Source organism: Hemitrygon akajei, chromosome 1 (genome assembly GCF_048418815.1).
Source record: "Hemitrygon akajei chromosome 1, sHemAka1.3, whole genome shotgun sequence".
Lineage (NCBI taxonomy): Eukaryota > Metazoa > Chordata > Chondrichthyes > Myliobatiformes > Dasyatidae > Hemitrygon > Hemitrygon akajei.
The window spans coordinates 149100261-149115089 of NC_133124.1; the positions used below are offsets into that span (position 1 = coordinate 149100261).

Sequence of the window (14829 nt, forward strand, 5' to 3'; positions counted from 1 at the left end):
GCTGAATTCCTCCAGTGTTTTGTGTGTGTAACTTCACCCACCTCAACTGTGAATTTATTCCATAATCTACAGAGTCACTTTCAAGGTCTCTGAAACTCATGTTCTCAGTATTGTTTACTGTACTTCTTATTATTTTCACAGTCTGGTTGTTTGTCAGTCTTTGTATTCTATTGTATTTCTTTGCATTAACTGTAAATGATTGCAAGAAAATGGATCTCAGGGTGGTATATGATGGCATATACATACTTTGATAATAAATTTACTTTGAACTTTGCTATATTCCTGAGCTAATTTAGCTGTAGCAATAAAGTGTCCTGATAACTGGAATCTTCCACTAACTCTAGATTTTCAAGTTAACATTCTGTTGACCGAATCTCTCTAAGGGGGTGGAAAGTGGAGCCTGCAACATTTATAGTTGCATAATAGTAACCATTCACACACTATTGTATCATTAACACTATCTTGGGAAGCACTATTGTTTTTGAACAATTACTTAATGGAGAGTTTTGGTCTAACACTTTATAATAATCACATGTTACCAACATTATACTCCATGTTAAGCAACATTTTTTTGGAGAGAAATATTGTGCTAATGTTTCAGGTCAATGTCCTACATGGTAAAGTTGTTTTAACAAGAGGAAATGCTGATGAGGAAGGTTGAAGAGGGAAGAACAAAAGGGAAGGGATTGTGGCAGGGTGGTAGGCAAAAGGGATTAAACAACAAAAACTGTGGCAAATGGGCATAATAACAGCACAAATTAAACAACAAAGGATGCTGGAGAAGAGGTGCAAAAGGGATTAAGGCAGGAAAAAATGCTGGAGCCACACCATATGTCAGACAGACAACACCCACCAAGAGAGAGACAAAAACAAGTTAATCGTTCAACTGTTTGTTTCTCATTATCTGAAATGGTCAATAACCCAAAATATTTGCTCCATGAACCCAGGAGTACTAACTTGTTACTCCTTTTGGTTGCAATATTTATTTATTCACTCCTATAATTTATAGTAATTTTATGTCCTTCCACTGTTGCAAAAACAATAAATTTCATGTTGTCTAAGTTAAGGATCAAGGATCAAATTAATTCACCATATATATTTACACGTGTTTGGAATTTGTTGTGGCATGTTGGTCAGAGTGCGGCATGTAACAAAAAAGCAACATTCAACAATTATAGAGAATAAAGAATTATAGAAAAATAAAGCTAGAAGTTAAAGGACAGATGTGGGATAAAATGTTCATAATTACTTAAGAACCAGCATGAATTTACAATGTAAATAGTATTATAAAAAGTGGTTTAAAGTGTTTACTGTGAAGTGTGGCGATGAGCTATCTGGAATGGTTGATCAGATTAACTGCCTTGGTGAAGAAACTTTTAAAATGGCATTAATTTTTTGTTTTAATTACCCTATAGATGCTGGAAAGGTGCTGGGAACACTCAGGGAGTCCAACAGCATTCATAGACCATAAAATGATAAACGTAAGAGACACAGGTCAGAATCTGGCTATTTGGCCCATTGAAGCTGCTATTCCTTCATTGCTGATTTATTATCATCCCCTCTCAACCCGATTCTCCTTTCTTCTCCCTGTAACATTCCTCCTTGACGCCCTTACTAATCAAGAACCAATTAATCTCCACTTTAGATATACCCAATAGAGAGAGAAATAAAGTTTCACGATTGACAAAATCTGAAACCAAGCTACTAAACAAGACTAATGTGGAGTCTGCAGCAAATATTAACGTCAGCCAAACTGGGAGAAAACTATCTACAAGGATCCATGAACATCAATTGGCTGTTAAGTGTCATGACCAACGCTACCGACTCTAACAAGAGAAAATCTGCTGATGCTGGAAATCTGAGCAATACACAAAATGCTGCTCGGCCTGCTGAGTTTCTCCAGCATTTTGTGTGTGTTTCTCCTGAGTCTCTACCCACGAAGATGGAGAGGGGCATCGTGACAGTCATGGTGTAAGCAAACAAGTGACATGAAAAAGAATTCCTAGAAACAATTATACAGGCATGTTTACCTCCATCCCACTTATAAGCAAGACAATGCACATTGCCACGTCGCATCACAGAGACGACTAACCAACTGATTGATAAGTACATACATAAAGATCAAGCATTCAGAGGACACACCAGAAGTGAAAATTGCACTGATCATGTCTCCTTGTATGGTGATGAAACGTTTGCAAATGGATTACCAAGATCAGAGAACAATTAACCCAAACATCAACCACCCGAGCTACACATTTTCTGAATTATTTCTGAAATCTGAAATGTTGACTTGATGTCTCTTTCCTGCCAGATCATTGACATAGAATGTGAAAAGCTAGATGGCCGCTCCAATAAGTTCTGTTGTCTCTTTTCAAGTATGTTTCTCATTGTGAGTTTCATCTGGGCGATCTAGGAAGAATATAGTTTTTGTTTTGGTACCTGTTAGTTACCTTTTCTAATCATGTGAAAATATAAGAACTACTTCAGATTTTCAATGTGATATTTGGATAGTACCTGGTACTTGCTTAGATCATATTTATCGTGGCTTTCTGAAACATCTGAAGCCAATGGTGGGAGCACTCTGTGATATGGACAGCATCTTTCACCCACACTCTGATTTTATCTACTTTTGCCCCTGAGGCAGAAAATTAACCCAGATAGTCATAAGCAAGAAATTCTGCAGAAACTGGAATCCAGAGCAACACGTACAAAATGCTGGAGAAATTCAGCATCAATGGAGAGGAACTCAGTAGGTCAGGTAGCATCAATGGATAGGAATAAACAGTTGACATTTCAGGCTGAGATCCTTTATCAGTTCCCAGATAGTCTCCTGGATTTGCTTTATTTTCAAAAATTAAGTTTATTCATAATGAATAATATATACATTTATTTTGAATGTACACTGGCATGCAAAAGTTTGGGCACCCCTGGTCAAAATTTCTGTTACTGTGAATAGCTAAGTGAGTAAAAGATGACCTGATTTCCAAAAGGCATAAAGTTAAAGATGACACATTCCTTTAATATTTTAAGCAAGATTACTTCTTTATTTCCATCTTTTACAGTTTCAAAATAACAAAAAAGGAAAAGGGCCCGAAGCAAAAGTTTGAGCACCCTGCATGGTCAGTACTTAGTAACACCCCCTTTGGCAAGTATCACAGCTTGTAAGCGCTTTCTGTAGCTAGCTAAGAGTCTTTCAATTCTTGTTTGGGGGGATTTTCGCTCATTCTTCCTTGCATCCAGTTCTGTGAGATTCTAGGGCCGTTTTGCATGCACTGCTCTTTTGAGGTCTATCCACAGATTTTCGATGATGGTCGGGGGACTGAGAGGGCCATGGCAAAACCTTCAGCTTGCACCTCTTGAGGTAGTCCATTGTGGATTTTGAGGTGTGTTCTACAACATTATCCTGTTGTAGAAGCCATCCTCTTTTCATCTTCAGCTTTTATTTACAGACGGTGTGTTGTTTGCTTCAGAATTTGCTGGTATTTAATTGAATTCATTCTGCCCTCTACCAGTGAAATGTTCCCCGTGCCACTGGCTGCAACACAAGCCCAAAGCATGATCGATCCACCCCTGTACTTAACAGTTGGAGAGGTGTTCATTTCATGAAATTCTGCACCCTTTTTTCTCCAAACATAACTTTGCTCATTGCGGCCAAAAAGTTCTATTTTAACTTCATCAGTCCACAGGACTTGTTTCCAAAATGTATCAGGCTTGTTTAGATGTTCCTTTGCAAACTTCTGATGCTGAATTTTGTGGTGAGGACGCAGGAAAGGTTTTCTTCTGATGACTCTTCCATGAAGGTCATATTTGAGTAGGTGTCACCGCACAGTAGAACAGTGCACCACCATTCCAGAGTCTGCTAAATGTTCCCGAAGGTCTCTTGCAGTCAAATTGGGGTTTTGATTTGCCTTTCTAGCAATCCTACGAGCAGTTCTCTGGGAAAGTTTTCTTGGTCTTCCAGATCTCAACTTGACCTCCACAGTTCCTGTTAACTGCCATTTCTTAATTACATTACGAACTGAAGAAACGGCTACCTGAAATCCTTACTATCTTTATAGCCCTCTCCTGCTCTGTGGGCATCATTTATTTTAATTTTCAGAGTGCTAGGTAGCTGCTTGGAGGAGCCCATAGCTGCTGATTGTTGGGACAAGGTTTGAGGAGTCAGGGTATTTACAAAGCTTTGAAATTTGCATCACTTGGCCTTTCCTAGTGATTACTGTGAACAAGCCATAGCCCCAACAAGCTAATTAAGGTCTGAGACCTTGGTAAACGTTATCTGAGAGCTCAAATCTCTTGGGGTGCCCAAACTTTTGCATGGTGCTCCTTTCCTTTTTTTCACTCTAAAATTGTACAAAACAGTTTTGGGCCATTTATCTAAGAAAGGATGTGCTGACATTTGAGGGAATGAGGAAAGTTCCTGCGAATTATCCCAGAAATGAAAGGGTTAACGTATGAGGAGCGTTTGATGGCTCTATCCTTGCTGGAGTTTAGAAGAATGATGAAGGATCTCATTCAAACCTATCAAATACTGAAAGGCCTCGATAGAATGTACATGGAAAGGATGGTGGAAACATCTTATCTAATCTCTATCAACTCTTTTGATTGATACTTTGCATCACAAGTATTTTGGTTGTATCTATGTTGGGAAGCTGTTGGCAGTGAACACGTATGTTATAAATGTGATTACACATCTATACTGTATGAACTTACTGCTTCCGTAGGGAAGGAGGTACAGGATCCTTAGGTCTCATAACACTATATTCAAGAACGATTATTACCCTCAACCATCAGTCTCCTGAACCAGTGTGGATAACTTCACTCAGCTCAACTCTGAAATGTTTCCACAACCTATGGACTCAATTTTAAGGACCGTATAACCCACATTTATTTTAGTCTATTTATTTAGAGATACAGCCCAGCATCCTGCCTATTTAACACCAGCCTAATCACAGGAAAATTTACAATGACCAATTAACCTATGAACATCTTTGGAATGTGAGAGGAAACAGGGTAGCATAATGGTTAGCACAACGCTTTATAGTACCATTGACCGGGGTTCAATGCCCGTCGCTGCCTGTAAGGCATTTGTATGTGCTGGTTTCCTCTGGGTGCTCCAGTTTCCTCCCACAGTCCAAAGATGTACTGGCTGGCAAGTTAATTGGTCACTTTAAATTGTCTCATGGTTAGACTAGGGTTAAATTGGGTGGCATGGCTCAAAGGTCCAGTAGGACTTATTCTGCACTGTATCTCAAAAAAATAAACAAGCCCCAGAGGACATCCACGTATTCACAGGGAGGACATACAAACTCCCTATAGATGAACTCCCATCTCCAGCACCATGGGCTGTAATAGTGTCACGCTATTGCTACGCTACTGTCGTACTCTTCTCAATATTCAGTATCATTTCTTTATTGTTTTGACAGTTCGTCTTCTTTTGTACATTATTGTTTGTCAGATTTTGTACGGTTTTTCATTAATTCTATTGTATTTCTTTGTTCTACTGTAAATGTCTGCAAGAAAATGAATCTCACATGGTGATATACATGTACTTTTATCATAAATTTAGCTTGTACGATGAAATGACTAACAAACTCTCATATTATGTTGTAGTTTCAGCAACGTGAAAACTGTCTGTAATTATGAACTAGAGACCAAGTCGTTGGGTATATTTAAAGTGGATGTCGATAGGTTCTTGATGAGTGACCTAGTGCACGCAGGAGAAAGGCTGAGCAGACTAGAATCGCCTAGTTCTGCTCCTATCTCTTATTCTCTTTGTCCTTATGATTTGACAATTAATAGGCCGCCTTTCTTTAAGTTATTGATTTCTATCCGTGAAGTGAAGAGCTTTAAGATGAGTGCGTGAAGTCAGGGCCCCAGTGTTACAGCAGCAGAGGGCGCAATTGAATCATTTAAGTGCAGAAATAGTCTAAAATGTTTGTCTTCGCGGGATTCACATGCAGTTTTATTTCTAATTGCCCATTAAGTTCAGAGAAAACATCATCTAGATCATAGAGTGATACAAACATTGCAAGTGTCTAAAATTCCGATATATTCAGTTTCATTTTAATTTTTCTTTTATTGGATTATTCACTTTGGACATTCTCAGATGCCTCTGATGATAATGTGAAGTTATATCTCTGGAAACAAATAACTAAACATGAATTAATACCTCAACCAGAAAATAATTATCATCTAAAGGACAGTACAATATACCAAAACCTGGATGATTCAAGAAGAGAAACAGACAATTCAGAAGTCAATAATCATAATTGAAATCAATCATATGTTCGAATTTGCAAATCCATAGTGAAATAATTTCACTATGTTGATCCAATTAATTATGAGGTCAATAGTGTATTACGTATACAGTTATACTTAATGGAGATATGGTTTTTTTTGCTACATCAATTTGGTGCAAGAAATAAACGTTTTCTCTTCGTTTTCTATATTGGAATTATTTGGCACTTTGCCTGATATGGTGGTAGTCACAGGGAATGAAATTGATAGTTTCGCAATTCTGCCCAGCTATGTCCAAATACATATTCAGCTTTTGTTAGTGACAATCCTGTTTTATTTTCTTTGCACACAGAGACATTTATCCTCTTCATTTTCAGCAGGTCCAAATTAACTTTCATAACTCTCTCCCTCGCTGCAAGGAGAGGGTCACTGGGCAATAATCCACTAGGAATCCATTTACAGGATTAATTTATAATTGTGTAATCAGATTTAATCGCATTGATTAATTGTATTACTGAGTAATCAAGAATGTGTCGTCGGTGATATGATTGTATTTTTAATATAAGCAGGACGTTTTCCCTCTATGGTCGAAGAACAGGCTACAAATTAAAAGAGGGGGAAGTCAAAGTTAAAAATATTAAATATATTAATAATTCGCTTAAAGTGATTCGCGGATAAGTGAGTAATAGTTTTTCGTAATAAATATATTTTGGATTAAGTAAATAATTATCAAAAAAGAGTAATTAGTTCAAGAAAATAGAGGAGAATTTTATAAAACAGTGAAATAAACAATAGACATGCTCAATATTGATTGAATTAATCGCCTTTTAAATTTTCTGCAGCCAGCTGGCACTCAATAAGCGAGTTGTTCTTTTACTACGGCGACACCGCCCTCTGTTCCTGGATCTTTACAAAGAAAATAGTGCGCCTTTAACATTTCAGTCTGGGCTGAGGAATCCCTCTACTCCCAGCCTGAATGGAGAGGTGACTGTGGAAGTTGCTGTGTGTATGCGTGGGGGGGTGGGGGAAGGGGAGGAGTCGGCATTTGTTACAGGTTGTGAAATACATCCATGTTGCGGACAAAATTGTTACGATATCTTTTTGGCGCCAAAAGTAGGTGATGGCATGGGGGGATGGGGGCGGTAAGGGGGCGGGACTGTTTCAAGGCATTAAACTGAGTTACACGCAGTCTAGGTTAAAGCACTTTAGTGTAGCAGGGCAGGGAATGAGTGAGAGTGGGGAAGAGCAAAAACATACCCGAGTGCAGTGAAGAGAAAGCCTCCGGGTCTTACGCAGCCCGTCAGCGTGTATTGTCTCATAGACAGTATTAACAACCAAGCTGCTTGTGGGAGTCTTAGACCCGGGAAAGAAAGTAGAGAACAGCCGGGCAGAGAAAAGCAGGAACAACTCCGCTTACTCGTGGAATTTATTACATTACTCTGGAGCTTGTGTGGGGCTCCGCTATCATTCCAGGAGCCCCTTTATACAGCCGCTGCTAATTTCTTCGGTAAGTTTCGTTCATTTATCATGGCAAATGAATGCGTTATGTAAAGTGGATCCAGCGCCCAACCCTCGTCGGCGCTTCGGCTCGTAGTAGCCGGCCGGCGTCAGTTATGCGGCGTCACATTTTCTCGCAACTTCGTCAAGAACAGTAATATTTAAATATTTTGTTAAGAAACCAGTGGTTTACATTTTGTCGCATTTGGAGCTTTGTGACATGCTTTTAAAATAATTCATTCACACTTTAACGTTAATAGTATGCATTTTTCTCTAGAGAAACTGCGTCAATGTCCTTTTAAAGAGCAGCTCTCAGACTAGCGCATAAAGAAAGGAGCACTATCAATAGGGATATTAGATTCTAATGTTAGTGGAATTAGTATTTAAAATCAATTTGAATTTTAAGTTTCTCACGCCCTGCCTTTACTGGATTTTTCTTCTAGAACAAAATGCCTTTGACTGTATCTCCTTTCCTGGGGAAAAGCTACAACTATGACTACGACTACGACTCCTTCCAGCCGGTGTTCTATGACGAGGAGGAGAATTTTTATCACCAGCAGTTGCCGGCTCCGAGCGAGGATATCTGGAAGAAGTTTGAGCTGCTGCCCACCCCTCCCCTGTCTCCCAGCCGGCGACCCAGCTTCAGCTTGTACCCTTCTAACGCCGACCAGCTGGAAATGGTCACGGAGTTCCTGGGCGATGACTTGGTAAACCAGAGCTTCATCTGCGACTCGGAATCCATTATCATTCAGGACTGTATGTGGAGTGGCTTCTCGGCCGCCGCCAAGCTGGAGAAGGTGGTGAGCGAGAGGCTGGCGTCCCTGCAGGCTTCGAGGAAGGAGACGGGAACATGTACCGATGCGCCCTCCTCGTCTCCGTGCAATCGCTCGTCGCCGACACCATCGCTGCGGTCGCCGCCGTCGGTAGCTCCAGCCGATGCCGGTACTGCGCCCCGCCGCTTGGGCTCGCTGGGGTTGGGCGCCGCCTCCGCGTATCTGCAGGACCTGAGCGCCGCCGTGGCCGAGTGCATCGACCCTTCCGTCGTCTTCCCTTACCCCTTCACCGAGCACAAAAGTGGCTTGCACCTACCGCCTGGAGACGCAACTCCTCCCGCCACGGATACGCCGAGTGACTCCGGTGAGGGAATTAACATAGCATGCCTTACCTTTTAAAGACAGGCTTCAGTTTGGAGGTTTAATATTAACTACGACTGGAATTGCTTTATATGCTTAAAACGGTTGGTTTGGGCATTGTATTTCACTTTCAGATTAAGTGTGATTCTATTTCAATATTGCTTGGCTGTGCGCTACTGAATTTAAAGGGTTAATGCCAGGGTTAGAAGCATTACAGCTGCCTGTAGGTTCGAGTTGCGTGGCTAGACTGTTTTTGCATTTGGATTTATTAGAGAGAAAAGCAGCTGGCCAAAAGCAGATTGTAAAGTTACTGCGCAGGTCTCTGCTGGCTGCGTTAGTCGGGTCGTGTCAGGACAAACTGGGTGAAAGTGTAAGAAGGCGCTGCGAATTCCGGCCGCTTGCAGGGCGTCAGCCGCGTATTTTCTGAGGAGAAAGAAGTTTTCCCAACAGGACTTGCTTAAATCAATTTCTCTTTAGATTTGGTGGCAGGAACTGTCTCGGCAGTGGGAGGGACAAGAGGAGGGTTGGGTGCGGATGAATAAAGTCGTTGCGCAAGATCCTGTTATCTAATGCAAACATCAGCTGACAGGGGCCCCGCTGAAGGGAATTGCTTTATTGGCCGTCTGTTGGAATCTCTGCATAGCCACGTGAATTGTGTCTAAAGATTTTCTTAATTTCTTCCTATGTACAGAAGAAGAACAAGATGACGAGGAAGAGGACGACGAAGATGAGGAGGAGGAGGAGGAGGATGAGGAGGAGATTGACGTGGTTACAGTTGAGAAGAGACACCCCTCAGCCAGGAGGGCAGAGCTGAACACCAATACAGCTGGTTTGGTCAGGCCCCATCACAGCCCCCTGGTCCTGAAGCGCTGTCACGTCCCCATCCACCAGCACAACTACGCTGCCCCCTCCCCACAGCCCCTGGCGAAGCGGCTGAGGATGGAGAGCAGCCGTATCCTCAAGCAAATCAGCACCAACAGTAAAAGCAAGTGCCCAAGTCCCAGGATGTCGGACTCAGAGGAGATTGACAAGCGGAGGACGCACAATGTGTTGGAGCGCCAGCGCAGGAACGAGCTAAAGCGGAGTTTCTTCGCCCTGAGGGACCAGATTCCAGAGGTGGCCAAGAACGACAGGGCAGCCAAGGTGGTCATACTCAAAAAGGCGACTGAGCACATAATGTCCATCCAGTCGGATGAGCAGAGACTGATGTCGGAGAAGGAGCAGCTGAGGAGGAAACGGGAGCAATTGAAGCACAGGCTTGAGCAGCTGAGGAACTCTAGCAAACAGAGGTATTAGGGATCATTTTTCATGGACTGCCAACAGACTTCTGATGATCTCTGCTAGACTGTACTCTGCATGCTTATTGCATAGTAGACTGAAACTACACAACCATGGCCAAGCTGTGTGAGAAACACTGAATATGTTTTGGTCAGGAGATGTAATACTGCCTCAATGTAACAAAGAATGGGAAGTCTTACTTTTTGTGGGGGAGGGGAGAATTTACTATCAGTTTTGCTGTTTTACTTTAATTTACAGATATTTGTATTTAATGCATTTATTTTTCTTAAAAAAACTACAAAATCAACTCACAGGTCCAAATAGCTTTAAAAGTAAAGACTTCTGTTTTATTACAATTGCAATTTTGTAAAAAAAAAAAAATTTGTACAGTTGCTAAATTTGTGTATAAAATGTATTTACCGTTACTGTGTGTTATCACAGCTAACCCATTGCATCAAACTGTGATGTGGTTTGCTTGTATGGAATCTCTATGTGATTTGTGCCATAAAAGAATATTAATCTATTCCTTGTTTTGAGTTTTTATTATTGAATTGATTCTCAGGTGCATCCTTACTTCAACTGGAAGTGGTTCAAATAAATTTGATGGATAGCTGCTGGCTATTTGATGGAAGTGTTGGCTGACAGGTCTGTGTGATGGGTTTATTCGTTACTTGTGTGAAAATTCCATGCTTTGGATAGAAGATTCAGACTGTCCAAATGACAGATGGGTAGTGTAGAGTGTAATATTTAGATTTTGTGAATCAAATGTTGAATGAAGCTAGCTTGTGCCTTCTATCACCCCACCGTTAGTTGAAACAATTTGGGTTTGATTTTGTATTTTATTAGTTTTACACTCCATTGAGTGTACTTGAGGAGCATGGGCTCAATTTGACCAATTAACCTACCTGTACACTTTTGGCTTGGAGGAGGAAATGAGATCTGCTGGAAGAAACCCATGTGGCAAATGTACAACAGGAATTGCTGGGGCTGTATTAACATTAGACTAAATGTGCTGGAAGCAAAGTGATTATCTGGACAGCAATTAGAAATCAAATCTTTCAAAAGGGAGCATAGATTTTATGGTGATTCAGAGGTTAGCATGGGGGTAATTTCATAGTCAAAGTTTTTGTTGGCAGACTGGTGGGTGTGTGGCAGTGGCAGATAGCTGTGAACTCTTAGATAGTCATAGGGCCAATTAAAATGGAGAGCTATGTTGAAGGGAAAGGTTAGATGGACTAGAATAGAAGTATGTCCTATGAGGATTTTTTTTAAAAAAAACCAGTGACTACTGTGGAGACCAAGCTGTTGGGTATGTTTAAAAATAGAGGTTGATTAGTCAGGGTGTCTAAGGTTATGTGGAGAAGGTGGGAGAATGGAATTGTGAAGGAGGATAAATCAGCCAAGATGGAATGACAGAGCCAAAAGGCCTAATTCTACATCCTATGGTTTTAAAGAGTAGGCTATGAGGCTAGAGGAACATAGTGGGCTGAAGGGACTGCTCTCAATGCAACTGTAGTTGATGCTTAATACAAAATCAGTGTAAAATAATTTGTTTTTTAGATATTATATGCAGAGTAAATCCAATGCATGCAAAGGAGAGTTTTTCAAATACTTTCCATTTCAGTGCTTGTCACTTTCACTAAGTGGTTGGGTATGTGGGCATATCTTCATACCTTCATAAGTGTCTGATAACTTCCTTTGGAAGTCTACATGAGTCATCCTACATCATCCAACCTGGGGTCCATAGACCCTTTACTAAACAGTACTGGTCCATGGCATGAAAAAAGAGGTTGGGAACCCTTGCCCTAGATGCTCTATCTGCTTTCTGGCTCTTGTGTTTGAGGGATTTTATTGAGGACTGAGTGGTTTAGATTGGCTTGTTTTGTCTTAGACACCTTACTGGCTGCCTTTACAACTGATTTTCACATCTCACTTGCTTCACTGTGGGCTGAACCCTTCAATGTTTGGGATGTAGGTGGTCTGGACACCCGGAGAACCTACAGGTAACATGGTTATAGACCAAAGAAATACTGGAAATCCAGAGCATTGCACACACAACACTGGAGGAGCTCAGGCAGCATCTATGTGGGGGAGGGAATAAATAGTAGGCAAAGGATTCCAATCCTAGAATGCCTTGTAGTTTATTACCTTTCAGAACAGTAGGCCATTCTTATTCATGGTGTTTTCGAGAGGAGAGGTTGGAAGTTTCTTCACTAATTCAAGGTAGTACTGGGTACACTGTTGGTTGGGCAACCTCAGAATGGATGAGAACTTGTTTTGTGGTGTATCAAGGACCACCACTATCCAGGCCATGCTTGCTTCTCTCTGCTGCAATCAACAAGAAGGTACGGGAAGCTTAGAACCCGTACCATCAGGTTCAGGAAACCCTTCAACCATTAGGCTCCTGAACCAATATGGATAACTTCGCTCACCTCAACTCTGAACTATATTCCACTACCTATGGACTCACTTTTAAGTAATCTTCAGTTGCTTGTTAATTATTTTTCTTTTGTATTTGCACATTGGTTGTTTGCCCATCCTGTTGTGTGCAGTCTTCCATTGATTCTATCTTGTCTCTTGTACTTACCGTGATTGTCAGCAAGAAAAGGAATCTTGGGATTGTAAATGGTGACATATTAAAAAATGCACAGTAAGTAAGTAGTGCAAAATTAGTGAGGCAGTGTTTGTGGATTGTTTATTATCCAGAAATCTGATGGCATAAGGGAAGAAGCTGTTCCTGAAATTTTGAGAGTATGTCTTCAGGTTCCTGTACCTCCTCTCTGATGGTAGTAATGAGAAGCTGGCATGTCTTGGGTGATGGTGGTTCTTAATGATGGATGCCACCATTTTGAGACATTTGCCTATTCCTAATATCACAATTGAGAAGATTGATCTGGATCACAGTCATTCAAGAAGACTGTTACCTTCATGGGTAATGATTAACAACCATATCTATATCTCATGGACAATAAAATTCTAATGTTTATAAAAGCCACTAATAAAGAAACTTCAAAGGAATTGCATAAGTAGTCAATATTAAAGAGGATCAAAACAATAAGCTAACAAATATGTCACATACTTTTTTACTGTTTCATGTTAAATGATTAATTACAATACCATTTCCAGGCCACTGTACTTGGTTAGCTAGTTAATGTATGAACAAGTTTTTCAAAAAATCTGAAAGAGAAGGCTTCACTGAAATTTATTTTGAAAGAAATTGTACTCGTCTCTGTTCTAACTGGACATCCCTCAATTCTTAGGCTGTGCTTTCTGGTCCTCGACTCTCCCACTATAGGAAACATCCACTCCATCTAGACTTTTCAATATTCAAAATGTTTAAATAAACTCCTCCCTCATCTAAACTCCAGAGCCATCAATCACCCCTCATATATTAACCCTTTCAAGCATGGGATCATTCTCCTGAACCTACTCTGAAAACCTCTTTCTCTCATGCCTGGACATCCTTTCTTAGATAAGGGGCCCAAAACTGCTCACAGCACTCCACGTAAGGTCTGACCAGTGTTGTATAAGCCTCAACATCACTTTGCAATTGTCTTTCTCACCACCCTCTCAACATGCAAGTTATCCTCTAGGGAATTCTGCACAATATCTCCCAAGTCCCTCTGCACCACTGACTGTTTAGAAATTAGTCTATGCCTTTATTCCTTCTACCAGAGTGCATGACCATACACTTCCTGACACTGAATTCCATCTGCAACTTCTTTGCCCGTTCCCCCAAACTGGAGACACCCTGCTTCCTCTGCACTACCTGCCTTTCCATCTATCTTTGTGTTGTCCACAAACTTGGACACAAAGCTATCAACTCCTTTATCAAGTCATTAATCTACAATGTGAAAAGAAGTGGTTCCAACATTGACCCCTACGGAACACCGCTAGTCACTGGCAACCAACTTTATTCCCTTACAGTCAGCCAATCTTCTATCCATTCGAATACCTTTACCATAACACTCTGTGTTTTAATTTTGTTAAGCAGCCTCAACTCTATGTCAAAGGGCTTCTGAAAATCCAAATAAATATCTGGAATATGTTACACGTTAACAATTGTACATGAAGCAATACTCAGAACCAACTTGTATATTGGAAGTGACTTTTCCCACACTCAGAATCTCCGAAGTTTGCTCGTGATTATTTGGGATGTTGACGTTCCTTTAGAACAGAGATGACAGCAACTTCTTTAGCCAGAGTGTGGTGAATCTATGGGACTTATTGCCACAGATGGTTGTGGAAGTCAAGTCATTGGGTGTATTGAAGGCGGAGGTTGATACTTTCTTGAATTAGAGCGTCAAAGGTTACGGGGAGAAGGCCGGACAATGGGGCTAAGATCGGCCATAATGTAATGGAGGAGCAGACTCGATGAGCCGAATGGTCTAATTCTGCTCCAATGTCTTCTTTATCTTTACTCGGCACTTGAAGTAAATTTACTTTTACAGAGGATGATTTACCTAAGGGCGGTGTTCGGTTGCTGTTTGTGTGAGAGGAGGGGGAACAGGGGACGACGACGGGCAGTTCCTTCCACTTTCACTGCAGTGCGGGATTTACTGTATTAGAAATAGAAATAGTTGCGGGCATTTACTGAGCGCGCTCCGAACGGGTGTTCCCCGGGGGTTCCGTGACGTCAGGCGCTCGCGCCGCGACGTTCCATTGACGTCGCGAGCGAGGCGTG

General features: G+C 41.1%; 1 protein-coding gene across 2 annotated transcripts; it reads left to right on the forward strand.

Moving 5' to 3' along the window:
- Window positions 1–7387: 7387 nt before the first annotated feature.
- LOC140731326 (transcriptional regulator Myc-A-like) lies at window positions 7388–10668 on the forward strand. 2 transcript variants are annotated; one of them, XM_073052890.1, is made up of 3 exons: window positions 7388–7744; window positions 8178–8871; window positions 9559–10668. In XM_073052890.1, exons 2-3 carry the CDS (start codon window positions 8184–8186, stop codon window positions 10161–10163), a joined length of 1293 nt encoding a protein of 430 aa, XP_072908991.1. In that variant the 5' UTR covers window positions 7388–7744; window positions 8178–8183; the 3' UTR covers window positions 10164–10668. The 2 variants fall into 2 exon arrangements, with proteins under 2 accessions (XP_072908991.1, XP_072908992.1); XM_073052891.1 differs by lacking the exon at window positions 7388–7744 and adding an exon at window positions 7818–7888.
- Window positions 10669–14829: the final 4161 nt, after the last annotated feature.

Excerpts from the sequence above, each read along its gene's own strand:
- LOC140731326 (XM_073052890.1), top strand. The coding sequence starts at position 8,184 with ATGCCTTTGACTGTATCTCCTTTCCTGGGGAAAAGCTACAACTATGAC. Across the intron at positions 8,872-9,558 it reads GGATACGCCGAGTGACTCCG|AAGAAGAACAAGATGACGAG; the intron begins GTGAGGGAATTA and ends TCCTATGTACAG.